This window comes from Bombus flavifrons, chromosome 7, assembly GCF_040668555.2.
Source record: "Bombus flavifrons isolate JBK064 chromosome 7, iyBomFlav1_principal, whole genome shotgun sequence".
NCBI lineage: Eukaryota > Metazoa > Arthropoda > Insecta > Hymenoptera > Apidae > Bombus > Bombus flavifrons.
The window spans coordinates 16064325-16091652 of record NC_138448.1 but is presented as its reverse complement, the minus strand read 5'-3'; the positions used below and the strand labels follow the sequence as shown (position 1 = coordinate 16091652).

The window sequence follows — 27328 nt, the reverse complement described above, 5'->3', positions numbered from 1 at the left end:
ATGAACAGTTATCGTGGATAGAATAGCCATGATTTAACGAGTCGATCGCAGCGCTATGGCTAGCGGTTGACTTGCACAGTACACCTTACGGCAATCTCGCTCTCCACCACGAGAGTTGCCAGACCTGTATATACGACCGTGATACAACGCCATGGTTTAAGGCGGGGCAAACAGCGGAAACTCTAAAGTCATATGATCATATGATCGATTTGCGATTCCTTTAGAACACAGACGTCTCTGTTCGTTGCAAAAATGGCCAGTCAGACGCAAGGTATTCAACAGCTTCTGGCAGCCGAGAAAAGAGCAGCAGAGAAAGTGGCAGAAGCTAGAAAACGTGAGTTTCCATTCGAGCATTATAAGCTATGTTTCAACACGGATATATTTAAAATTTAACCCGCTGTAATCAATCCTTTTGCGTCCCTGACTTTAAACGGGTATAACTTTTTAAATGCTTAAAAATAATTATTAATTTAATAATTATGAGTAGCTCTGAATGTAAATATAAATTTGACAAGTACGTATAGCTGTTGCTTGTTTGGTATTCTTTGATAAAAATTATCTAACCTTTGTCGATATAGCAGGTTATTCGTAGAAATACTTTTCAAAGTTCTTCTAGTTTTTAAACGAAGATCTTAATATTAGGATTAACAAAGTACGAGTTGTAAAATGACTTTGCTTTTAGGTAAGGCGCGTAGACTGAAGCAAGCGAAGGAAGAGGCTCAAGATGAAATCGAGAAGTATAGACAAGAACGAGAAAAGCAGTTTCGTGAATTTGAAGCAAAGGTGACTAACTTTAGATGCACGGATAATTTCTGTTTCATTTTTATTAAATATATATTATACGATACTACGAAGAAGTAAGAACCCTTTGATACATTATATACGACATATCTCTGTTATATATAGCATATGGGTTCGAAAGAAGATGTAGCAGCACGTATAGAAGCCGATACAAAAATAAAAACAGAAGAAATGAATCAAACTGTATCTATGCATAAAGAGAGCGTAAGTCGATATAAAACATATATAGAAGAAGTAACGATATTTTTCATGTTTTATGCAACATTTTTAGTATTTGTACCTTTTATTATACAGGTCGTGCATACAATCTTGGGCTTGGTCTACAACATTAAACCGGAATTGCACAAGAATTATCGCTTAGAAATTTAAGTGAGAAAAATCGTATCGATTAAATATAAATATTGCATCTTACGCTATAAATGTACATTAAATATTTCCTTTTATCATAACTTGAAACGTACCTATTGCTGTTACGTTGTACTTCTATCTATCTAAATGTATATATCTTTTAATCGTAGATGCCGATATATATTCAAATTACTAGAACTCTTTCTGCAGTTGCTATACGACAATAAATGTAATCGTACCTATGCTGAGCTTTTACCACTGTATTGGAAAGTTTAAGGATTATAATAGTGGTGTCACAGTAGCGCTATAGACATATTAAACAAGTTATCGTCATTGTGATATATCAAGGCCTAGATATATTAGGATGACGTGTAAATGTTAAAGCTTAGGGTGGTGGAAAAATATTGTACGCTGTTAAGCGTATATCGTTAGATGTCATTCCATGATTCTGCTACATCGAGGACAAAATGCACGTTAGAATATTCTGTACAACTTCCAAAGAATCACAGATAAGCTCCTAATCCGATGTGATTCTCACGACGATGTACACATACATACTATTTGTTTTGTTTGAAAAATTTAAGATTTGTTAAGTTATAGGAGAAAAAGAAGAAGTTATATCTCGTGTGTAAACCCTGTCTCTGTATGCTGATTCATCTGTACAGTATTAATGTTCGAAAATAAAAGCGATGAAAATGTAACTCGTGCTTAAGCTCCTTTATCATCTACCGAATGATAGAGTTTCACGCAGAAACGAAAATTTCGTTATCGCTCAATTTTCTTCGCATAACTATGTAATCTGCATAGTTATTACGTAAAACATGTTTTACATTTATAGTATTTGTAATGCTCGATTTTATCGAGCGCAATTATCGAAATTTGTACATGTTTTATATTGTACGATAGATCAGATATAGATATAACTAATTATAACAAGAGAAAGGGTTGAATAAGAAAATATTTGATCGCGAGACTTGCCTCTTGAAAGAAATTTGTACGTACGTCGTAAAGCAAGATCGAAAGTTAAAAAATATGCGCGAACCAAGTTTTCTCGTTTGTCGATATATCGGGCGCAGACTCGGGTTGAATAAAAAACGCAATTGCGACGTAATTGGATATTTGTGTTTACGTTTATCAGAATTGGTTAGATATTTAGGTGAAAAAGAAAATACCGAGTGGGAGGAGAGAGGAGAGGAGAGGTGGATGAGTGGGGAATCAGCGTGGAATCAGCTGTATAAACCTAACCTTCCCCTTTCATCGTAGGACGTAGGAGATGGTAGTCTCAGACAGCAGTTGGTTGGGCGCGCGTAGTGCGTGTGTGTAGTGTCCGTTGACAACACTAGCGCCAGTCTATAGACATCGAGAGGTGATTCGATTTTGTGAACTAATGCTGGCAACGTGAAGCGGTCAGTACGTGTGCCATTCTGCACCGAGAAATGGAAACTAACGAGACTCGTTCGAGTAATACGAGCGCGAACACGTTGCCGATGTTCGAAGTGTGTAAAGATGCAGTGACAGCTGTGCACGTTCACGCGTTTTAAATCTGTTATGATTAAGAAGATGACGAGTAAAGCCGGACGCCGACCAGCTGCGAGTCCGAGGAAGAGATTGTTGTAATCGTCGTCGTCGCCGTCGTCGTCGTTGCCGTTGTCGTCGTCGTCGTCGTCGTCGTCGTCGTCGTCGTCGTCGTCGTCGTCGTCGTCGTCGTCGTCGTCGTCGTCGTCGCCGTCGTCGTCGTCGTCGTCGTCGTCGTCGTCGTCGTCGTCGCCGCCGTCGTCGTCGTCGTCGCCGCCGTCGTCGTCGTCGCCGTCGTCGTCGTCGCCGTCGTCGTCGTCGTCGCCGTCGTCGTCGTCGCCGTCGTCGTCGTCGTCGTCGTCGTCGTCGTCGTCGCCGTCGCCGTCATCACACGTGCCGAAACTTGTGTGAACGTGCGTTTTGGTTTGTTGGTTTGTTTCATCGAAACCGTGTTACAAGTTTTACCAAGCGAAACGGTGCGGGTGTACGAACCTCTTTGGATACAACTTAACAAAATGTGGTGTCTCGTTAGTCAAGCAAACTCCGTCATCCTCGAAGTGCAAGTCGATCCCAAAGCCATTGGTCAGGTGTGTCTCGAGAAAGTGAGTCATTTTACTACTGTTGCATTTTTTATTTGTTTACCTTATTCCTTTGTTAGAGCATATATTCGTCCGTCGGTTGCATCTTTCGTAACATCGATTTACCGCGTTTTTACGCTTCTCTGAGAAATCGAATGAAACGATTTGAAAGAATTTAGAAAATTTGAAGATCGTACGATCGAAACGAAAGATTGCGAGGCGACGCGAACGATTCGATAAAAACGAATCGCGTACGTTAAAGTCTGCTCTAGGTTTTTACACGATTTTTGGTTGCTTCGATCGCTAAAGATCGGATATAAAATTGCGCTTAAACACGGTAGTACGAAACAATTAAGTTTGAATGCAGCTTTGTTCAAACGCCACGCGTAAACGGCGTGTTGTCGTCATTGTAAACAAAGAGAACGTTCATCGAATATACATGCGTGTACGGTGGATCGATTTCTTAGCAAAAGTACGTTAAACTCGCGTCGAAAATAGAAATTTTAGCGTTTGGTCCGATCGAGCGATCTTGAGCGAGAAACGGAGGCGGAGAATCTTGACGCAGGATAAATATATACGCGTAAGGGATAAGAATGTAAATGTATGCGGAAAAGTGGCGGGTCGTGAAAATGTAAAACATATTCGGTTTGAGGGAAAGACGGTGGTGGTGGACGGTGCCTTACGGCTAGATCGTAACTCACGTGCGCAACAGATGCCTCGGGAACATTCGGCCACTTGCTCCAGCAATTTGAAATTTCAGGCCTATACCGGCGTGCAAGGTATCTCGTTTCTACGGGGAATTTATTAGCGCGCCGTAATTTTAGATCTTGGGCAGGGGGATGAGCATGCTTGCGATTGTAATTTATTATCGAGACGCGGTGACCTCGCGACAACCTCGGCGGCCGTATCACCAGTAGTAACGTCTCGTTTATTCTTTGGGGTATAACTTTATTTATAGATGCGAGACGCATCGGTTGCGTGTAGCACAGCAGTTGCACGTATGCAAAGAGATAAGACTACCACCAGCGACTAACAGCCTTGATCCTCTTGCTCTCTGCTCGTTCCGTCTACCCCGCACGTTCTCTTTCGTATTTCTTTCTCGTACAGATACCTGGATCGTTGGTATCAAAAATAACCGTGATCAGTTTATAGAAAGCTTCGCTCGTGTTAAACACCCCTTCTGCCGATCGAGCGAAACGAGTTTACCTGGCGTTGCACTGGTCACCGTTGGTAACCGTTTTCATAGGTTTTGATAAAATCGTGGGTAAGGAACGAGTAGAGAAAGAACTGTCGCTACTTCGTCTACGGAAACGCGGAAATAACTTCGAAGCTTAGGAAAGTAAGCAAGCAAGCTGCTGTCGCACGCAAACGAGACGCTACACGTAGGTAACGCTTCCAGCCACATGTTTACTTCTAATATCAATCGGTGCAGAGCACTCGACGATGATTACGGTGTAACCAAGTGGGTCAAAGCCTAACTAGGTCGCCATTTCACCGAGCATCGTATTATTCGATGCTCGGTATGTGTACGCTTATTGACGAAATAAATTTTCGTGGATCGTTGAACCTACGTATTTTCCATTGCACGTATTTGTTCGTATGGTTACCGTTAGATTTACCATCAGACTGCTATCGTTTAAGTTACGGCTCTCACGGCTGAGTCAGAGATACTTTTCTTCGACCACTTTTCTTCGATTACCGTCGATCGAGAGGAAGAGAAACGTCGGAAGGCGGCACGCATCGAAGACCGTGTTGGGAACGACCAAGGAGGTAGCAAGCTCGTTCATCACTAACCGACGGTCCTAAATGTTTCCTTTGTGGGTTTTAAAAGTTTTAGCAATGGCCGTGTTCATGCCCCGGATGTGTTTCATCGATTGTTTTATAGCTGTACGGACCTGCGGGACTCGTCTCTCTTTTATCATCCAGGCTACCTCATCGTTACTCTTTTCTTCGTTCGTTCGTTCGTTCGTTCGTTCTCTAGGGACCATGGAAAAAGGTACGCTCGCGGATCGTACCGTTCTGACGTAGCAGTTCGATCGAACGGTTTCCTTGTCGAATTCTAATCTTCCGTTATTTTCGTTGCCTCTTACAACACGGTGCTGCGAGAACGCGGCTCCACGTAGCAACGACTTAATAAACTTTGCGTGTTGCGTCGTAGGCAGATTTTTCCGTGCGCGTTCGAACGATTTTGTTTGGAAAAAGAAGAGGCGGCGCGCAACAAAGCGCAACAAAGCGCAACAAAGCCTCTTTCCAGCTATAATACTCCGTCGCGTTCAACGGCCGTTGAATAAGGCAATATCCCGAGGCTTTATCGTGCCCGTTTTGCACGAACAACGAGGGCCTGTTATTACATCGGAAAATTGCTGGACCTGCGTTTTCTCCTCTTTCACTCTTCGCGTTGTTCCTTTTTTCCAGTGTTTGACAAAGTTCGCTTTCAAATAGGTCCGTTCGCTCTTTTCATTTTCGTCTTTAATCTCGTTAGGCGCTATTTAGCAGTCGCTGGATGGATATCTTCGGCCAGAAAAGGAAAGGTCGGATCGTTTCTATATCCTGATTACTTTTATGCAAATTTCAAACGTTCGTCTATCTTGTCTCCTTTCTTCTTTCCTCTCTCCTCTCTTCTTCTTGTCTCGTTCTTTTACGTAGTGCGACCCATCGCGACAACAAGTTGGTTGCGTAACGCGACCTATACGTATACATAATTACACGTTGTCACGTATCGTAACGCGCGATAGAGACGTATTCGTCGTTATCGCTGTGTCCGTCGTGATTCGCGAATTCGCAAATTCCTCGTTTCGGCGGCCGACCACGGATTAGCAAACGTTCCTTCCGTCTGCTCGATCGATAAATCAAACGATCGACGTCGTATGACTTTTTTATCTGCCTTCGAGCTCGAGGTATTTCGCACACGATGATACTCGACGCGAAATATCGCGAGCATTCCGAGACCAGACCGACGTCCCAGAAGTCACGGACATCCAAGGTACACGCGTTCGTCGAGCAGCGATTAAATTCTCGGTACAATGGCGTGCGAACGAAACGCCGATCGAATACCACGCAATTTCCCTTAAAAAATACCTGCGTGTATCGCAAACGTTTTTACAGCGGCGGTTATTTCTCGTCGTTACTCCGGTGTATAAAAATACACTCGCGTATACGGGTATTCGTTAACGTGAAAAAAGTTAGCGAGGAAAAAACGTCGGGTTTCGCGTTCTTTGAACGTACGCGGAGCGTATGTATATGACTTTAGACGGTAATCAACAAGAACGAATTAACAAGAAAACTCAGCTGGGGATCTTTATCGAGGATGGGAATGATCCGGAGACACGAGAGTCTTTCACCTTTCTCTTGGTGCAGCGTATACGAGGTTATCGAGGCGAAACGTTCAACCGAATTTCGATCGACCAGGTTTCTCCATCGAACGTACGGTTCGGAGAGAAGACGACGAGGGAAATTTCAAACGACGTACGAACGTTGCTCGGTCGTAGCTCGAATGAGAAAAACTGGACGATATCTGATAATATTCGAAGTACGGTTTCGACGAGACATTAGACACGGTGATTGGCTCGTTGGCGATTCGACGCGGAAATTGGGTGAAATACGTTAGATCGGAAGCGACGTGACAGCCGGAAATGAGAAAATCTTCGTCACCTAGAACCGCGTGGCATTCTTGCAGCTCCGTAACGTTCATCGATAAAACGCGTTGTATCGGCCAGGCATCTGTATCTACGAGTACGAAATATTTTCCTTTTATTTCTTCCAGCGATACCGTTCGTATCCGTCGACGAATTGCACGGTATCGCGTTCGCAAGAAGCGGACGGAACGGCTCTGGAAGCGTCTTTTTCGCGACGGTTGGGTCGAAACGAAGAGTTTAGACAGAAAACGAGAAGGATCGGTCTGGCGGGCTCTTTTTGTCTTCGCAACTATCTGCGTTTCCGCTGATTCAAAAAAGCTGGATTATGCGCACTTTGCGCTCTTAAATCGAATTCCGCGTATCTTTTCTCGTTTGTTGGCAACCGGCGAATTATCGTGACTGTTATAGTATGCAGTCGTTGGAAGAACGTTGGACGTTGGACGCGATGCCTGGCACAGTTAGAAGAAGGCTGCGTATCTCTTGATCCCGCGATCGAAGGACAAACTTTGCGGACAAACTTCGCTACCTCGATATTCGGTAAATTATCGAAGCTGTTGGTGGAATCGCGTCGAGCAAAATCCAGCCGAGAGAGCAAAGTTTGGAAAACAACAGAGGCAATGACAGAACTTTAAAACTCGCTTATACGGCCAACAGTTTGCCCAACGAACGGTCAAACCGTCTTCCTCTCCATGAAACGAATCCAAATTTTCGCGATCCAGGATTGCCCGTTTATCGCAGTGGTCGCGGACACGCAACCTGCTTCCGTACGGCGATGATGTATCTTTGCCGCGTAGATCGCGAGGTCTCGTAGAATTTCCAAGCGGCGTTAGGAACGCGTTACGGAGTATCGTCGAGACCGATGGACGAACGTTTCTCGACGATCGTCGTCCATCCTTCGTCGCGCGAACGACTATTCGTCCGGCGAAAACAGAGATAGATGCTCTGTTTTAAATTAAACGGGCGTAAAATCGTAACGTGTTCGTCCGCGATAGCTTCGTTCGACTCGTTACGCGCGTACGAGTATCTCGGACAAGCGAAATCTTTAATCCCGACGATCGAGGTTCGCGCCTGGAATACAGTTGGGCCTACCGATCGACCAAGTTACGACACGCGGTTACGAAAATCGCGTTGCGAAATTTGCTCGGGAGAAAGGGAAAAGATGACGAAGAGTCGTAGGAGAGCGATCGATTTCCGTAGGTATTTTGTTGCAAGTTGCTACAAATCGCTACACGCTGCATACACGCTGTATACGGCCACATATACGTTTCCATAACCATCGAAACGAAAGCGTATTGCACGGTTTTGCTGGTTATTTTCGTCTTCTCTTCCGGCGGATGTTTTCACCGTATCGCGTCCACCGTGTTGTCGATCGCGTCGGTATTCGACGTTGGACGACCGCATCGGATCTGACGTATCCATCGACGCGATCGCTCGAACAACGATAGTTTGGCTTTTGCTGGGAAACGGTCGCTGGGACGAAGGACGTGTAACGTCAATTCATATCAGAGGCCGGATGTGTGCAGATCTTCACCGCGTACCCTCGAGTACCCCAGGGACCCACCATAAACTTAATCTCTAAGTTTATTATTTTTGTGTTATCCGTTTATGGATGGTCCTCGAAACTATACGTCCTTACCGATTACGGGGAAAGCAGATAGTTACCTAATGGGAGAAACCCAATACGCGACTAACGAAAAAGCTGCTTTTTCCCATAAACGATATCACCTACTAGCCACGTCGGTAGGAGGCTTCCTCCTCCTATCTTCACTTCTTAACGTGACCTATAACCAGTTGGCATCGTGGATCGTTACCCTCGCTTTTCCTAACGAAAGGTGCGAACAGCGAATCCGCGTTGTTAATTAAAAGGGCACACCCACACCGAGCTTTCCTCCTTAATGAGGCGAGAACACCTAAGAAGAAATATACAAAACCTGAGAATAGCGAACGTCTCTCCGATCAGTCTCAATTATTGGAAACCTGTGCAGTGCTAGTAAATAAAGTTGATTAGAAAATAAAGACAGCAATTGTGTTACGACTCAACCTTCTTGTTTTATCAACCAACCCTCAAGATTACGTGACAGACGTAACGTCGTATCGTACGGTGACGATTACAGCGTTGGCTTTGCGACTTCTTCGATTAGTTGGATCAGTTAGACGGAGTCGTCGTTCGTTCTTGGAGTTGTAGCCGACCGGACGTCGCGTTTGAACGATCGGCGAATCGTCGTAACGCGAAAACCTGAGCAGGTACTCGCGTCTTCCTCTCTAGAACCAATACCGACGACAAAAATACGCGAGCGAGTATCGCCTTTCAACGCGAATTACCTACGCAATCGCGTGGCTCTACAAATGGGTCGTACTTACGCCGTATGCGCTACTTTCCGCACTGGCGATATTCCAGGCGCCGCGTCGGAGAGGATAGTTCTCAGCCTCGATGCAAAGTACGACAGAGACAAACGATGACATATCCGTTTATAAAGCGCGAGTACCGCGCACCCGTTCCTTCGATCCTCCATCGAAAATATGATTTGGCGAAAGCAACGATTCGCTATTTCCGCCAAATTGCATTCGCCTTGAATATTTCGAAACGACGGACGCGCGTTCCGTTTTCCTCGAGAATTCGAATCTTGGGAAATCTTCGACGGGCGGCTCGTTTCCACGGTAAACGTAACGTAAATTCCACAATTTTCCTGCAGATGTAAACGCGACGTTACGCGCCATTACGTATGCGATTCGGTATCGTTCGCGATCTGCCGGAGATCTGGCAAAACTGCGTTTGCGGTTACGCCGTTGGAATTAAAATGGCGGACGGTCGAATCGCGAAATCATGGTACGCGGTCGTGTCGCGGTACGTACGTGTTATTAAGAAAGGAATATAAGCGAATAGCAAAGTAGATGAAACGTTATCGAAGAAAAACAGGATGTACGATAAAACGTGGAACGACTGTGTATTGGCGCGCGTCGACGCTTACAGCGTGTTCGTTCGATCGGGCATAGTTGCTTTTCAAGGCACCGAACGTTCGAAGGAACGAATCGCTGTACCCTTTGCGGCGAATCTTTATGACCGCGATTTATTTAAATTGGCTGCAATAGCCCAACTTCCTGCTTAAACGCACTCCGTGGGACCAGCTCGCACGCCATTGGACGAACGCGCGTGAACACGCTCCTCTACCTATTTGCACAGACCCTGCTACGACGCAAGTAAGCGCGTACGTGTTAACGAGGGATCGCTGGTCGTTCGAGTAACGTTATAGTCTCCTTTGTACGGGAACAGGACGCAGATCCGCGGTAATCGACGTTACGATACGACAAAGGAGAAGAAGAACGCGTTTCGACGTTTCCGTTCTCTCGTTGTCGCGACAAATACAAAGAACGGAAAGAAATGTCGATTTGCGTCTGTGTTGCCGCAGCGAGCGGGATTCCTTGATCTTAACGCGCGATACGTCTGTTTTTATTTCCCTGCGAATCGATATTTAACGACACGTGTCGTCGATAGAAACGTAGGTATTTCCTGCGTAGAATGGCAACAGACGAAGCGAGACAACAAAGACGTATGAATATACGAATAGGTTAGGCATAAATAATTCATACGTGGCAGAGGTTAATGAACAGCATTGGCGAATTCGCTATGTAAATATAAATCGTAAGGCCCTTGTTGTAAATATCCTGCATCCTGTTCGCCAATCTCTTCCTGCTTTTCCGATCAAACGATATTTTTAACCGCCAGACTTTATTCTCCAACGTATTTAATATTGAAATTCGTCTATTCGAACGAGAGAAGCTCGCAACACGCGATGTAGCTAACGTACTTGTTATATACGCGAAGTTGGCTCGCGACGACTTTGAAATTGCCAGCGAAATGTTTTCACTTTCCACGTTGCGTCGCGAACGACGATAACCCGCGACGTAGCGGCTTTTCACGCGGTTGCCTGTCGGATTTATCGGTATCTCGAGCGGGGCCGCGATTTGACAAGGACAAGGAGCCTGAGAAACGGGTTTCCGTGTCGTCGGATGGTGCTCGATCGTTAGGTCGATGTACGAGCCATTCGATCGAGCGAGTCTTTGTTCGTAACGCGTAAGTTTTCGTCGTAGACGAGGACGGAACGTTGCTTGGTGCGGAATGGAACGCGCAAGTTCATCGCCAAGTAAGAAACAAAGGGTACGGTGCATCGTACGATACGGTATCCGTTTTATATACCGGCGTAATCAAGGTATACGTCGTACGCGTAACAGCTAAACGCGAGATGCGCGTTCCTCGAGGACGAGGAAGTAGAAATTGAACTGGTTTACGCGTAGTACGTTAGCCGGCAAACGCTGAGGTTACCGAAACGCCAGGATTTCGTATATATATGTCGGAGATGAAAGGACATCGGGACTTCCCGTCTGGAACGTTGGGAAAATCCCCAATACTCTAGTCCAGACTTTTACAATAGCTACACTCGAGTAATAAAAATAAGAGGTAGCTTTAATGTTCCAATCTGGTTTTATGACGATGGGTTTGAGCTCGAAGTGACATAGCGGGTCACTGGACGTAGCCACGGTATGGCTCTCCTTAAAAACAAAGATTGACCCGAGAGGTGGGGACAGGAACATATAAGGGCAGTTCCACTTGGATTTGGGGTTGGAGTTCATGCAGATAAGTGTACTTGTACGTGGAGTCATACGTGTATCGCATCGCATTCGTCATCCCATGGACCGTGGATTCGTTGTCATCGACATCCCGACCATCCGATCGCCGCTATTACTTGTAGCCTCTTGCAGTGCCCACATTTGTACCAATAAACATCGGCTATATCGGCGGTGGTGAATTTGAGCGAAGGTTCGTCGGAAGCCCAAAAGTCCAACCCTAATCCGACACATATATTTGCCGAGATAACGAGTCCGAACGACCCTCGACTCTTGACTCTCGAACTCCGGTCTCGTCCTTTTTATTCGGTACATTGGCGTACAAGCTGCGAGTTAAATTACTTATCGTTAGCACGGATCGATGATGCACGTACGCTTCCTGCGAGTAACGTAGTATCTTTTCAGCGAGCTTGGAGCAAAGTCACCAGCAACTTTACCGCCTAGCTCTTATCAACGCGGTGACCGAGTTTCGTCTAGAATTTTGTCTAGAATTTTGCCTAGAATTTCGTCCGCTCGAAGACGCACTAGCGTGGCACAAATAAGATTCGCGACTACTACGCGTAGGAAGCGAAAAGAAACGTTACGTTCGTTTTGTAGTTGGCGGAAAGTGTAAACTGCTGGAAGCGAAGTAGCGCAACGTCGGGATAACGGGTAAACGAAAAGTTTTCGATCGGTTTAATCGCACGTAGATTTTACGGGTTTCTAAAGTATGGCGAGAAGGGTGGCGCTGGCACGATGCCAGAGGCGGCTCGTGCAACGGATTCAACTTGGAACGCGCAACCTGTAGGCGTTTTATCGTTGCCGGTTTTTATCTATCGCCGACAAATGAAATTAGCCGAGTTGTCGTTATTCTCGTGGCAGCGCTCTCGATGTATAAATATACGAGGCGCGGTTAACCGGACGCAAAAACGCTATCAAACGATCGTGAATATTTATATCGTTGTTTATTCGTGTCGCTGGAAACCAGCTCGATTTCATTTTTAAATCGATTCCCGGGAATCGCAAGGAAAACAACGATCTCCTCTCGCGTTTAAACGTGTTTGTATAGAACTTTTCTCCCCCCTTCGCCGCTACATCCTTTTCCGCTTACGTGATTTACTAATCGTACAAGCTGCATCCCACTGTCCCCCCTCGCCGCTCCACTCTGTTTACAGAATTCGCGAGGAAATTCTTATTTGCGCGATCGAACGTCGTCGAACGGGTTCTTAGCGGAACGGCAATTTCTACGCGATCGATCGGTAAACGAATCACGGATTCGTTGGTCGCAAGCGAGAAACAGACATCGCGGAGAAAGAACGCGAAGCTGGCGTTTATCGTTCGATAAACTGTAACCAACGAGCCGTTACGGAATAGCGAATCGCGACGATAACGGGTAAAAACGAGAGGAAACGAGAAGAAAGGAGGAACGAGATTGGGTAAGGGCGTGCAAGCGACGTTGGTTTACATTTCGCGGATTTATTGATCCGGAAATGGCACTCGGCACGCGGCATGCGGGAGAGTGGGATGCACGGAGGCGGAACGCGAAATACAGAGAACCGTATTCAACGATTCGGTCAATTACCGGTTCGGTACTCGCTTTCATATGGATTTTACGTTACGCTAACGGGACGTAGCCGAGCGTTTCGCAGGATTGCCGTCACGCCACGCCGAATACCTAATTAGCGCGTCTGCTTAACGCGATTGTCAAAACTTATTTATAACGACGTTATCGGTAAATAAGGTTTTGGCCAACTCGGCAGCCGCGTTCACGCGTCGCGAATTTCCCTCGCAATCTCGTTCCGTAGTCGCCGTTGAGAATCACACGGTCGGTTAAGGTCGATGCAGGATATTTTAAACGCGAATCGTAGAATTTACGGATAATGGTTGCCGCGTCGACCATGGTTTCCGTCGTTGAATCTCGTCCGCGACGAAAGCGCTTTCTACCTGCTCTTCCCTAAGCTCGTAGCAGCCGCACCTACGAATAACGCATCGACGAACGGCGGTACCTCATCGGTACGGAGTCGTTGGCCCGAATGAAAAATGAACGAAGTACGTCGGAAGCGTAGGTGGGTTTAGGGTTAATCGCTGTTTCCACCTTTTTCGAACGATCTTTTCTTCTCGGCCCATTCTCGTCTAGCAGTTGATGGAACGTTCACTCGTAAAATCGGACGGCCGAGCGACACAACGAACGGCGGACAAATTTATTCGTCACCTAGCACGTGCTTGGAATAACAGCACCCGAAGCCTACTTACGAAACGTTTACGCATTATACCGGCGCTTTCTTTGAAAATTCGTTTTATCGCGCGCTACGCTGTCGATAACTCGTACGCGTTTTACGATTTCTCGCAGAGTGTACGACGCGATCGTTCAACGGCAAAAGTCGTTACAGCGGAATATTGCGTTGCAATTACGAATCGGCCCCCTCCTTCTCGTCCGAGTCGAAATACATGGTCTTTGTACGTGCGACTTTTGATATTTCTACCGCGTACATTCTACGTACGTACGCGTATACGATATCTCGCACCTTGCACGTCCGTTCGTATATACGAACGAAGTAGGACTGTAGATTTTCTCGGAAGCGTTGGTTTATACGATCTCCTGTAGGTATTTCAAAGTATTTGTTTCTCATTCGAGCAACGTTCTTCGTTGCATCGTTCGTTTTTAACATTCGTCGTCGTCGAGTTTGCCGAAGGTTCCGTAATTGAAATTCCTCGTTTTTCCTCCTTACATTCGATGCAGATGCGCAACTGCGCGTACGTGCACATCCAACTTCAAAGCGTTTCTCTCGCAAGATCGAACGAAACGTCGTTCGACCAAACTTCCATCTTATACTTGACGTTTGAAACGCGATAAAAGAGCCGTATCGGACGAACGACGTTCGTACTCGAAACGATCGTTCGTCGAGGCGATCTACGGCTCTTCCGGTTAGACCCGAGCCTGCTCGAGATTCCAACGACACTGTTCGAAGAAACGAGTTGCAGAGTGCCGAGACTTCGCTTAACGCGTATACAACGTATTTATAGCTGGTGTTTCGAGCGTGCAATACCGAAAGAAATCCCGTCATCACCGCCTTTGCGCGTATTCCAGCGTACCAAAACGCAGAGTAGGATTGGAAATCGCGCGGAGATTCGACAAAAGTTTCACCGGCTCGAGCGAAACTGTCGAAACGACGATCGTTTCGCGATCGACTCTTAGAAAATTTGTCGAGCAACGAGAGAACTCTTGTCGTCTTTAAATCGCGTTTGATCGTTGGCATCGTTACGTAGTTGTTAAAATTCGATAAAATCTTTGCATCTTTGTTGCCTGTTTTAGTTTCGCTCGTTTGTATTACGCTGCTACCGTAAATAGAAACCGGTCGACTCTGCAAAAATTCCAACGAACCATCAACTGCTCGCCGTTATTCGTAACGCGTCTTGTTTTCGCTTTTTTCCTCTTCTCCGTTCTCGCATCCGTGTTTATCGTAAAAGTCGATCACAAAGAACGGAAAGCGGTGGTATCCGTTCGCTCGTCGGACGAAACGGATCGATCGACGATTAACGTTCGATAAGAGTCGAGGCGAGAAGACGAAGACAGAACGTAGCGAGGCGGTACAACGAGGCATCCGCACAGACAGAATACGAGGAACGTGGCAAACTCTTTTGGATCGCGTCGTCTAATTTTTAGTCTCGCGCTTGCCTTTCTCTTACTTCCTTTCCGTGTTCGCGCGCAGGTAAAAGCATCGGAAATTCGTAGAAAGTCGGCGGAAACGGAAACTAGCCGATCAAGCGGTATTTCGTCTGTTTCGATGTTAGATATAATAAAAATAAACTATAATCGAAAACTCGTCGATACGTTATACGATCGTTGATGTAAAATTATAATAGATCGAATCGGCGCAGACCTTCGGCGGCAAAGTCCAAGTTTCGCGAGTTCCCGACAATTTCGTGAAATTTTTTCTTTTTTTTTATTTATTGACATTTACAATCAATTCTCGCATTGAGAATTGTCAGTAATTTTTTCTAGCGTGGCGCAGTGACGTGGCTAAATATTATTTCGTGAAATAATGTCAATTTCGTCTCGGTGCAAAGTCCGCCGCGCCTATAGAGTGTAACGTCGATTAGCATCAGAGACCAGGTCGCACACCGCGGGCAGGACGGCGCCCGGATGTCTGCACATCCTTGGCGCGTACACTCGATAGTCCTAAGTACCCACCGAGGGTCTTGGAATTTTCATGGTTAAGGTCCTTCGGACCAAACGAGTGTTTCTTGTCTTAGATTCCCTTTTACGTTTATTGTCTACCACTTGTTAGCATAGAAAGTTGGTTTTCTTCCCAGATGTCTGCACATCCTTGGCGCGTACACTCGATAGTCCTAAGTACCCACCGAGGGTCTTGGAATTTTCATGGTTAAGGTCCTTCGGACCAAGCGAGTATCTCTTGTCTTAGGTTTCCTTTTACGTTTATCGTTTACCACGGGTTAACACGGAAAGTTAGTTTTTCCTCGCGTCTGATATGTTCCGTTAGCAACTTTCTCACGAGGGCGGCCAAAACCCTTCCTGGTCCACCGACCGTCTTATTATCCGATCGGAGACGGTGTCTACTGCCCTCGCTTCCTTAACCAAAATTTTCATCGACAAATCCGATAGTCCCGTGTCCTTGGACACACCCACCCCTAGCTTTCCTTAGACACGGTATCGTCGATAAAACTCGCTTATTCCGTATCCTTAGAATAGTCAACATATCATTACCTGTCTCGATTCTCGTAACAGTCGCGGACTCAACGTATCGGTGTAAGTAAGTTTTACGTAACGTGGTCCGAGTGAATTGTGATTTATGTCAATTCAGTGTGTATTCCAGTTTGATCGTTGAATTTGTAAGAAAGTTCGATTAAAACGAAATTAATAGTCGTGTTACGACTCAACTATTTTTATTTCGTCACCGAACCCTCGAGTTTACGTGACAAGAGCGTCGGTATGAAAAAAGAACGAAAAGATGAAGTCGCATTTTGGGCTCGCGCTTCTCGTTTCTCGCGGTTCTTATCTTTAACCGTGACACTCGCGAGCGAGCGAGCGAGCGCGCTAACTATACGTTTACGGTGAAACGCAACGACTAGCGAACGGATTCTTCGAACCGTGACTTTGAATCGTTCGGGTAACGAGAAGTTTCAAATTTCCCAAGACTCCGGCGTTTAGTTAGCGAACGTAAAATACGGCAACGATTCCAATGTCTCACGCGCCCGCATCTTTCTCGACAGCGTCTCCAGACGAGCGTGTTACACGCTACCACCAACTTCGAGTACTTTCGCAACGAAATTTTCTTTCGTAAACGTCGAAGGAATATTCGCGAATTCGCTGCTTTCCCGGCTTACGATCAGACTACGTGGGCGATATCGTGGTGGGTGACAAAGTGAGAAGAGAAGGAGCGCGTCTCTCTTTCGTTCGTTCGACGAGGAACTTGGCTTCCTTCGAACTCTGCATGGACGCGATACGACGCGCGACATTGCCGAGCAACCGCATTGGTTACGCGTTGTCTAGAGTCTGGGTCGACCGTCCAACATTCCTCGACGACCTTTCGAACTTGATCGAACGAAGACGCGATTCCGCTCTTCCGTCGCACGGCGTAGCGCGTTAACAATTTTCCAAGCGTCGGCGAACGTGCCGTTTCGGAGAATGAAAGGGGAAGAATGGGACGCGCGATTGTCCGCGTTCGATCAGGACCCTCTTTGAACGCGCGCAACTTGCCAATCCAATTATCCAACGTTTATACCGCAACCTCGACCGAGAGCATAGACAAAGCCGTTGGAACGTGTTAAATGGTACTAATGCGTTTACGTGTGTTCCATCGGATCGGTCGTCTGGGAATGAAACCGAGTGGGTATACGTTGCGCGATCGATCGGTACGCCGTTTGACGTAAACTATCGTGACCTGTATTTGGAAAATTCTCTTTATACGTGGCGAGCCACGCGTTCGCTAATTCCAGCGTAATACCATCCCGTGTTTTTAAAGATGTCGTTCCGATTCTACGACCGGTAAATTATTCGTTTGACCGCTCGATTCCCTCGTATCGTGTTCGATGGATAGATAGGTTTTCGATGCCCGTGTCGCTACGACAATTCTACGATTACCTCGATACGAGGAATTTTCACGCTCCAGCTACCGTCGCAGATTGCTCGTTCGATGGAAACCCTAATTATCGATAAGTAGCTTTGCTAATAAATTAGAAGCCGGTCTCGCCTCATTATCGCACGTTTGTTACGCCTTCGAGTCGCAACCTGCTCGATCGACCGTCAGCGGCTGTCAACGCCGGAATTAAAGCGGTTGCGCGAGTTTTCGGAATAATCGCGCGTAAAATATACTTAACCTCGACGGATTCTGCCAAATCGATCGTCGTTGCTACCCGATTAAAAGCTAAAGGCGTAGTAGAAAGCAGCTACGGCTCGAGTATCGCGCGAATTGGAACGGACGTGTGCCCGATGCACCGTTCGAACGGACGCTTAGGCGATAGGACTGCCGGCTTTTATCCAAATTCAATAACGTCGCTACCGATCGATACGAACCTGCGAGGAATCGCTGCTAAAGCAAACTTTGCGGAAGACGCATGGAACTCGTTGCCAACCGAGATTACGTGGTCGAATCGAGTTAGTACCGCGGTTCCTTACAGCCCGTGCAACTAATGTAGTATCGTGAAAAAAGGCCTGTGGCGGCACTCCATAGCAAATACCATCGCTCGACGCTAATTATAGCGTCGAACGACGGCAGCGCAGTGATTAGCGCCTTAGGTTACGAACGTTCGGAACCCGGGTTCGAATCCCGGCGACCAGAGTGTTGTACGATTTTTCTTCCACGATAGAAAAATGAGAAGAAAAGCGGCCGTACCCAGTAGCGCGATATTCTATAGCCTAAGCCAGCTCACGATACTCTACACTAATTTTCTTTGGCCGTTGCAGTTTACGCTCGTTTCTGCCCCTCGTACCGCGTGATTCGGTGATTATACACGGGGTACTCCGATCTAGCGGTGAGATTTTTTTTAACCCTTTCGTTCTTCTCGACGCCCGTAATTATCGTTGTTACGATCCCGCGTTAGAAACGCGGTTCTGTGGAATACGAGCAGGCAGAAATCGGATATCGACGCGGTATATTTGGTAAATTCTTGGACGCGTTTAAGGCTACGGTTTTTGGTGGACTCTCCGCTTGCGCAACGAAACGATACTCGGCGAAACCACGTACGCCGTAAAGGAAAGGTTAAACGCTGGAAGCACGCTGTTGCGCGAACCACCGTGCAACCGCTGCATTATCTCGATTAAAATACTCGATAGGATTTCTGGCATCGACCAAGGTAGAAAGTCGAGCGCGCGGAACGTTGGAAATTCCCAAGCGGAAAGACGGACGAAAGACGGACGAAAGACGGACGAAAGATGGGAAAGAGGGAAAGGTATTCATCGCGGAGAGATCGATCGATTTATTTGCCAAATCGTTTAGCAACGTATCGACGGAGAAGATGGATATACTCGTGCCTTCGCTTCTCTGCTGCGCTTCGATCACTCGGAAAGGTCGCTCCTGCGAGATTTCTTCCTCTTGTCCGCGCGCTGTTTGCGTTAACGATTCGATAGAAGTCTAGGACAGACGGGGAGAGCCGTCCGAGACGGTAACAGGGAAACGTGGAAGAAATTTCGAGACACAGTTTCTTGCTTCTTGCAAAATTCTTGACGCGTCTGGAATATTCAGCCGAGAACACCGTCTACTCTAATTAAATTGAAACGAATCGACGAGCGAGAGACGATCGACGCGGCACAAAGGAGTCAGCTAATCGAAAGCGCTTCTTGCAGGAAATTACCTGGTACGCGTAGTCAAACGTCGCTCCTTTCTTTTACTTTTCCGACCTTTCTGCCCCGGCAATTTCTCCTGCATTCTCGAAGCGTCTGTCGCTTCGATAGCGTCCGACGCGATATCTTTTTTCTTAAGTTTCCCGTTGACTATCGATCGACCAACGAATTCTCCGTGATGAAAATGATTTAAGTTTTCTTACTTTCGCTTACCTATCGCGAGCTTCGAAATTGTCAGTTTGTTTCCACCAACTCGTAAAATTTTATCCTCTTACAGGCAGCCGGCTAACTTCTCCCCGTCGCTTCCTTCTCTCTCGTTCCGCAAATCCAGCCGTAAATTCCTCGATAAATTAAATTCCCGCCAGAAAATGGAATTCTTTCCTCGATCGCATGGAAGTCTATAAAGACTACCTTTGGACGCTTTTTTTCCACCACTGTACGATCCTTAAGAACACTCCGCTCCTCCGCGAATCGGCTCTTCGAGAAGAGGCGAGCCACGCAACTTTAGCTCGGGACTTTAATTACGGACGTTAGCGAGCCATTTGTCCGATCGATCGCGGTGAAATTCGTCGAGCGAATATTTACGCGGAGCAACGGGAGAGAAAAGGAATTCTTTCGGCTTCTTTCGCCTCGGGCGTAGTAAAGGAAAACGAAAAGAACGAGCGGAACGCGATAGAACGAAGAAAAGAACGAGAAGCGGAGGAAAACGAGGAAAAAGATTTAGCCGACCGAGAGAGGAATCTGCGACGCGTTGTTTTCTTACTTCGGTTTGCGGTTTCCAAGCGGCGCGTGTTTTCCAGGATTTCCGCGGCTCGTAGAAACGCTAAAGGAGAGCGGAAGTGGATTTGTCCGCGACGCGATTAACGTTCGTTCACCGTCGTCTACCGCGTCGAAAATGACGAAGAAGGGCGAATCTAACGGCGAAATATTCTATTAGATTGGGCGATTGCGCCACTATCGTATACGTATCTTATCGTTATCGATCGCCGTTCTGTTTCAGCCTTTTGTTTCGCCTTTCTGTTTCAGATTCCGCGTAAAGTCGGCGGTCGCTTCGTTTGCCTGCGCGGTAATATGTTCGCGTTTTCTCGTATTCGCGGTCGTTCTTTGTCGCGAAAGGAAAAACCCGTTTCGTGCAAACACGCGCTCGTTTACTCAGCTACGACGGGCTTACGCAACAAATTATAACGTTCCATCGCGTCGGCGGCTATCCAAAATGCTGTTTAGCGTGGCACGTGTTTTCCACTCGTAGCTGATCGGATCCTGAGATTTGCCTGGCGGCGATCGCGAGATGGAGGGGACGACCGTGCGTGGTCGTTTTCCTGATAGATCCGTCGGTCGCATAATATCCAACGAATCGCGATTTCTATGCATCTCGGTGAATCGAGACGTATGAAATTGGGTGGAGAACGTTTGGTCACGGGGCCAAATATCGCGTCGAAAATGCCTTGGAAACGCCTGGCTCGCTGCAAAACCACGCGTGCACGCAACCGTCTGTTTCCACAAAGCAAATGGAACTAGGTTAGAATCGTTCTTTTTCTCACCGTCTTGCTCTCTCTGTTTTGCGAAACCGAGCAGCTGAGCCAGCGCGAGGAAACATTTTTTGCACGGTTAGCACTTCCGACCAGTGCAACCGGCGAGCGTTATTCGCGCCCCAAATTCTTTGCCTCGCGAGGAAAGCAACGCGCTTTACAATACGTAGAAAAACGAGCAGCACGCGAACGAGTTGGATTACGCCATCGATCGACACCCGTCCCAGAGACATCATCGTCCTAGAGATCTTTCGACGTACGCACTTGCTCCTGTTTCGCGTACGCTTCGTTAAACCCGTTATTTTCCCCGTTATAGCACGGCTGCGTACGTACGAAGCATTCTCAGAGACGTTGTCGTTCAAAGAGTCGTTCAAAGAGACAGCGTGGACAATGCGCTGATTCACGATGTTTCCTGAAAGCGTTTCGGCATCGTCGAAATGTACGCGAGGCGTCGCATAGTCTAATCAAAAATGCAATTAAAAGCGCGACAACTAATTAACGACGAAGGCAATAATTGGAAATATCGAAGTGGAACGCAATTTTCAGCCGGTTGCTTTCGTTAAAGCGAGGAGCCGCCGGGGCCACTCTCTCGTAGGTTAGAGCAGCGAGAGTTAGCGCGCACGGCGCCGCCTGTCCCTTCGATCTCGCTTTTCCATTTGCGCCTTGTTCCTCGCTTCCGTTCTTTCTCCTTTTTCAATCCTCTCCGTTGTTGTTTGTTTCTCTCTCTCTCTCTCTCTCTCTCTCTCTCTCTCTTTCTCTTTCCTAGGAAAATGGTACGCGCTTCTCGCTAACTTGGTAGATTACGACGACCAATTTCAGTGGATATCAATCACAATCTGCCTTCGTCTTATACCTCGTAATATACGTATAGCTCGTCACTAGCTGCGACGTATTTCAGCTTTTTCTACATTTTCCATTCAATTTCGAAACATTATTTTCTTCCAGCTTAACCCTTGGAGTTAAAGATATCTCGTAAAAGATATCTCTCAACGTTCAGTTATGCTCTCCGTGATACCAACTTAACGTCTACCGCAACGATTCGTCACCTCTGCTACGAGCTGGTATCGATCGCGTGCCAGCCTGCGAAATCCGATTTTCGTCTCGCGAAATATTTCTCTCGTTTGTACGTAGAGTCGTTTTTCTCTTTTTTTCTTTTCTCTTTTGCGAGATCGAACAGGGAAAGAGAAGAGTGTTTGACCTTACGCTGTAGATCGCGTCAACGAGGATCGTAAATTCTCGTTACGATTAGATAATCGATGTCTCGAATTGGTCGGTCCCCCATTTCGATTAGGATAATAGAGATGGTTGACTGATTATAACACCGAAGTAACAGGTTATGGTATATACTTTGTTCCAACAACTTTGTAGATATAAATAGTGACGCGTGGTGCGTGTACACGTATTCTCAGAGACGCGCAAATAGTAAGTTACGACTGATGACCGATCGACGGATGAAAACGGAAAAAAGTCAAGAGACGTTGACTGATCTAAGGATGACAGAGCAGTGAAGTTCGATGACGATGCTGTCGCAGAGGAAAACTATCGCTTGGGGCTGGTCGCCCCACCATCGGTCGCTTGCGAATAGAAATGACCGTTGAACATGGGAAAAACTCGACCTTCCCATTCTTTACCTGATTGAACCATAACCATAAGGAACGTCTCCACTCGTAGATCTTTTGTAACGATCAAGGGCCTTGACAGGAAAATAAAAATGCTTAGTTTTATGACAGTTCCTTAGGATTATCGCGGTCCGACTAATTATATTTGCACAGCCAGTGGTCGTCTTGACCGAGGGATGGATTCTGGTTTATGTAAAGTCACCGGTTGTAACAAAGAGAGAGTTACTTTATCGATATCTTTTACCCATTTCACCGATGTCGATGATCTTTCGATATATCTTGTAAATCAATGTGATAAATCAAGTAAATCGATTAATGGATGTGTGTGTGTGTGTGTGTGTGTGTGTGTGTGTGTGTGTGTGTATGTGTGCATGTGCAAACGTCGCTGGGTCTCAGCGTCCGAGATATTCGCAATTTGTCGTTACCACTACAGTGAACGTTGCCTGTAACAATTGCTCATTCGTCACAGCCTATGCGTCTGTTTAGTTACATATCAGTCGCTTGACGGCGATCGGTTAAAAATAGCATCTAACCGAAACCTAAGAAGAATATAGATACGCCAACAACGTGTCTATGACCCGTGACACAGCAACGATCATAAGCCGACGCACACGTCTGTCGTCTCGCTTTTTATTCCCTCGCATAAACTATAAACGAAAGATAGGAATTGGCTTCGTATTTCACGTTGTTTTATGTGGCCACCGTGTCGCGCCGATCGCGAGACGACCGATACCGACGCGTACGCTGCCGCACGATCGTAGGCAGAATTCACCGTTTGATACCGACAGACTTTTGCGAATATCTCGGAAATTAAGGGTAAGCGGCGGTTTCACTTATAGGAAGAAGTTTTGGGAAAGAGGTGGATATCGACACACGTATAGACGAAAGATTCAAAACTGCGACAAAGAAGAATAATCTACGTTGGGGGCGAAGGGGGACGGGCTTTGAAGCGCGTGAGTCGAGTTTCGTGGATTCCTGCATCGAGGATACAATTTCGAAGAAGCAGAAGAAATCGATCCGACGAATCTTCGAATCGAATTTCATGTTTGAGAAACGAACAGGTTCCGGTAGGTCCGGGTAGGTTATTCTCTGTAATCGCGTTGAAAGCTGTGACGAGCATCGGTCGATAAAAGTCCATCGTGCCGCGTGAATCGATCGACATCGTTGGCTATGTGTGCGTGCCTGCGCGCGCGCGCGCGCGTGTGTGTATGTGTGTGTGTGGGAGGGGGTCAAGATGAACAAATGGCGAGTTCTCCAAGTCTTTTTTTTTTGCGAAATCAACCACCCTGCACCTATCGAACTGTTATCGGATTTCTATCGCGTTGCCGCCGCCGGGGTTCTATCGAGTTTCTACGTTCCGTTGAAATTCAGAGAGAAAAAGACTGGGAAAATAACTTTAGGTTAATCGATTCGACGCGTAAACAGAAATAATGGCGGTGTGTCGTATCGATAATAATGCTTGCAAATGACCCTCTACGAGACTATCGTCGCAAAACAAATTTTCGATAAACGAGTTTCCCACTGTTTAGTATTTCTCGTAGAAACGGAAGAAAACAAAAGACCGTATCGCAAACGCGACCGAGTTTATTCCAACGATACGAGTCGTGACGAACGTTTAACCTGTCTCTTACGTTCTTACGACATTCCGCTGTGCGTGTCGTTTAAAGTTAAACTTTCCACAGGGTAGAGAAAAGTATGACTAACCTTGACCCTGTTTAGCGAATTAACTCGAACTTGACGTACGTTTACCGACGATTTCAATATTCGTGATAACCGTTCGAGTCACGAGATATTAAGCGCTCGATAACTTTATCAGTGACTGGAAGATTAACAAAAATAGGAGAAAAACGGTATAGCAGAGCGATAACGTTGGTAGAAAAATGTCTTATATACTTTGGCTCGTCAGGAATAGTCGATAACGAGTCATCAACCGCTCTGAATTTATCTCTCTATAAAAACACTGTCCATTGTAAACATCGATTATTAGATACAGTTATGTACGTACGAGTGACCGTACCGAATCGCTTTTCTGCTCTCGTTTTTTGATGCTCTTAAAAGCGCTAGATCGCGTTATATCTGCGTGACAGAGAAGAATAATAACTGTAACTTTATAGGCAAACGATGAACGGCTATCGATTTAATTTATCTCGTATATCCTGAAATTCTCGGTCCCCTGGTCTCGGCTCTCCGTCGGACGTTATCGTAGTTGCGATTCGGTTCTCAACGTTGGAAAGTAAAGCGTGCCATCTGTTTAGTTCAGTTTGCAACAAAGATCGATAGTTCGTTTATGATTGTAAAATAGAGGTTTACCTGCCAACTTACAATTCGTAATTTTCGTTTGCGATCCACGAACGTGACTACGAATCACCATCGACGTTGGACGTCAAATCCGCGAGACGTTCGTTGAAATCTCGGTCCCTTGCGGATAGTTAAAAAAAAAAAAAAAAAAATACCGATAAAATCGCATATAGTTGTTTATTTGTCTGGCCGTTTTTGCAGCAACGGCGGCTTGTCCTGCGTCATATCCGGAGCTCGTTACAATTCGTAAGTGAAGCGAGGAAGCGCGTGGACGAAATTACTGCCAAATAATTCTCACTCGTCTCTTCCTTTTTTTCGTCAACCTATTTCGAAACTTGCGTTTACGTCTGATCGTACTGTACGAAGCGTTACCCGTAACGGCATCTCTATATTTCGTCGACTACTATCTCGCTCTTTGCGGTGTTTCGACTTAAATCCTCTCTTTGCGATTCGTTGCCTCGTGAAACTCGTCTCCGCTTGGACTCGTTCGGGATCGGATTTCCAAAGATCGGTCGCGTTTGCGTTTAATGGCGAGTGTAACGAAGAGGTTAGGCTCGATGTTTGGAGCATCGTTGGGGGAAAGAGGACGGCAAAGCCATTGCGATTAGCGTGCATCGTACGCGTTATCCGTGGTAAAACGAACGATTCCTCTAATTCAGCGGCGCGCGATCTCTGCGTGCTTCGTAGGTTGTGCCGTGGCGCGCTCGGAGACCACGTTGTATTCGCGTACATGTAGGCGGTAGGTATGCAGATACGAGCACATAGATCGTAGCCCGTACATAGAGTTCTCCGTATGCCATCGAGTGGAGTCGACGCGATACGTTTGCGTCGGTGTATGCATCTGCGAGTCGTGGCACGTTGAAACTGCACGCTAGCCATTACATAGCTCGTTTAATCTCTCGCGCTTTGCGTCCCTTTTCATTTCGAATGCCAGCCGGCTAATTCGAGCACGCGCCTTCTATTCTTACAAACGAAGCAATTTACCAAACAATTTGCCTCTCGATCGAACCGCGTTGTCTGAGTTGCCTGCTCTAGGATACAGCGCGATTAAATTACGAGATTTTGTTGTTTCTTGGTCGGTGGGTCGCGACGATTCGAAGCGAAACGCGTGGGTCGAATTTGCCCCGTTCTCGAACGAGCGCGTCGTTAATCGCGAGGGCGTGTTCCGCGAACGAGTTACCACGTATAACGACTACGCAGGATTTCGTTGCGAGCATCGAACGAACGGTTCGTGGGTAGTTGCGCAGTGGCCAGAGTGATTAGATGGTGTGATTAATGCACGGCCGAAGCTGCACCGAAACGCGCATTAATCTTAGAATAATGGTCCGCTTCACGAACGACGTACTTCTATCGCGCGACTATTTGCGTATCGGACGTGAATTACGGAGAACGGCGAACGAGAAAAAAGATCGATTCGTTACCCGAACGCGAAATCTGCTACTTCGAAACTTTCGAACGATCGTTCCGAGACGAGTTTTCGGAACGCGAGAATTTAGCCATTTAATCGAAGTAAATAAGCGCCTATTATATTTGTCGCGTAATAACGAATACAGCGAATTACGACGGATTGCGAGTCGATGATACGATAATATGATAATGGTAAATGACGATAGACAGCGAAGCGGAAAGAGAGAAAGCTACGAGAGAGAGAGAGAGAGAGAAAAGGTCGGCAATACGGAAACGATCGAAACGATTACGTAAATCATAGACGTGTACTTGATATAGGAGAGAGGAATTTCTAGATTGACGCACGGCAACGTAAAAACGCAGCTAGTGCCGAATGTCGCGAGAATTAATCGATTTAACAGATTTAAAAAAAATCTGTCGTCGCGCCACACCGTTCGATCGTCGATATCCCGAAACGCGTTCGAACGTTTTCGATAACAAGCCCCAGAGGCGAATTCGCGCGATTCGAAGCGAGCCTAAGAAACCTGTATCGCGTTCTCTCTCGACTTCGACAATCCGATTTTTACGGTGGAATTAGCGGAAAGTGCGGAGACGTTGGAAAAGCACGATTGTTCGCACGACGATCGCGAAAAGAGCCGCTACCGGGCAAAGATATTGCGGGATCACGGATATTACGAGCAGAGGACAAAGGAGCGCGATTTAAATAGCTTTCGGAGGAGAATGTACGGATCAGAAGGAACAATACGACGGTTCGATACGTTTGTACCGAGTTTGTTTCTACGACATGGGCGACTGAAATTAATTGGGTCACCGTGTGAGCGAGCAACGTCGTCCATGCGAGCGAGTAACGGCATGATAAATGTTAGAATTTAATCTTGAAATTAAGATTAATAAACTGTGTGGAAGACACAATGTGTGTATTGAAACAATACTTTATGATTTTTATTAAACAAAGTTACAAGTAAAATACAAGTAAGCGTTATGAATGTTGACAGTTGGCTAGTTGTTCACAGACTGACTTGCTTAGTGACCCATGGCCCTTAAAAAGGTTTAGAACCCCACTCTGTGTGCAGTAATGAGTGTGACCTGTGTGAGTGTCTGTGTGGCGTCACACGTGCTACAGAACCTTCTAGTAGCTTCTCGACGTGCCCATCGAGAATGTTCCATCCGTATCCTTAAGCTTCTTCCGCCAAAT

The 27328-nt window shown here is 46.4% G+C and overlaps 2 protein-coding genes across 3 annotated transcripts in view; both read left to right on the top strand.

Moving 5' to 3' along the window:
* Nucleotides 1-133: 133 nt before the first annotated feature.
* Nucleotides 134-1850, top strand: Vha13 (V-type proton ATPase subunit Vha13). Of its 2 annotated transcripts, XR_011173622.1 has the most exons (5): nucleotides 134-334; nucleotides 683-783; nucleotides 907-1005; nucleotides 1096-1222; nucleotides 1320-1850. XR_011173622.1 is itself a non-coding variant. In XM_069117212.1 (4 exons), the coding sequence occupies exons 1-4, from the start codon at nucleotides 253-255 to the stop codon at nucleotides 1168-1170; spliced, it is 357 nt and encodes a 118-aa protein (XP_068973313.1). In that variant the 5' UTR covers nucleotides 134-252; the 3' UTR covers nucleotides 1171-1850. The 2 variants fall into 2 exon arrangements, 1 of the variants encoding a protein (XP_068973313.1); XM_069117212.1 differs by having other exon boundaries at nucleotides 1096-1850.
* A 1265-nt stretch (nucleotides 1851-3115) lies between these two features.
* dnr1 (E3 ubiquitin-protein ligase defense repressor 1) overlaps nucleotides 3116-27328 on the top strand; it is a 36655-nt gene continuing 12442 nt past the window's right edge. Inside the window, exon 1 of the mRNA XM_069117208.1 lies at nucleotides 3116-3266. Coding sequence (XP_068973309.1) covers nucleotides 3180-3266 — 87 coding nt within the window. The 5' untranslated portion in view covers nucleotides 3116-3179. The remainder of the gene's footprint in view (nucleotides 3267-27328) is intronic.

Coding starts and splice junctions, on each gene's coding strand:
- Vha13 (XM_069117212.1), top strand. CDS start 253: ATGGCCAGTCAGACGCAAGGTATTCAACAGCTTCTGGCAGCCGAGAAA. Junction 335..682: donor AGTGGCAGAAGCTAGAAAAC/GTGAGTTTCCAT, acceptor CTTTGCTTTTAG/GTAAGGCGCGTAGACTGAAG. Junction 784..906: donor TTCGTGAATTTGAAGCAAAG/GTGACTAACTTT, acceptor TGTTATATATAG/CATATGGGTTCGAAAGAAGA.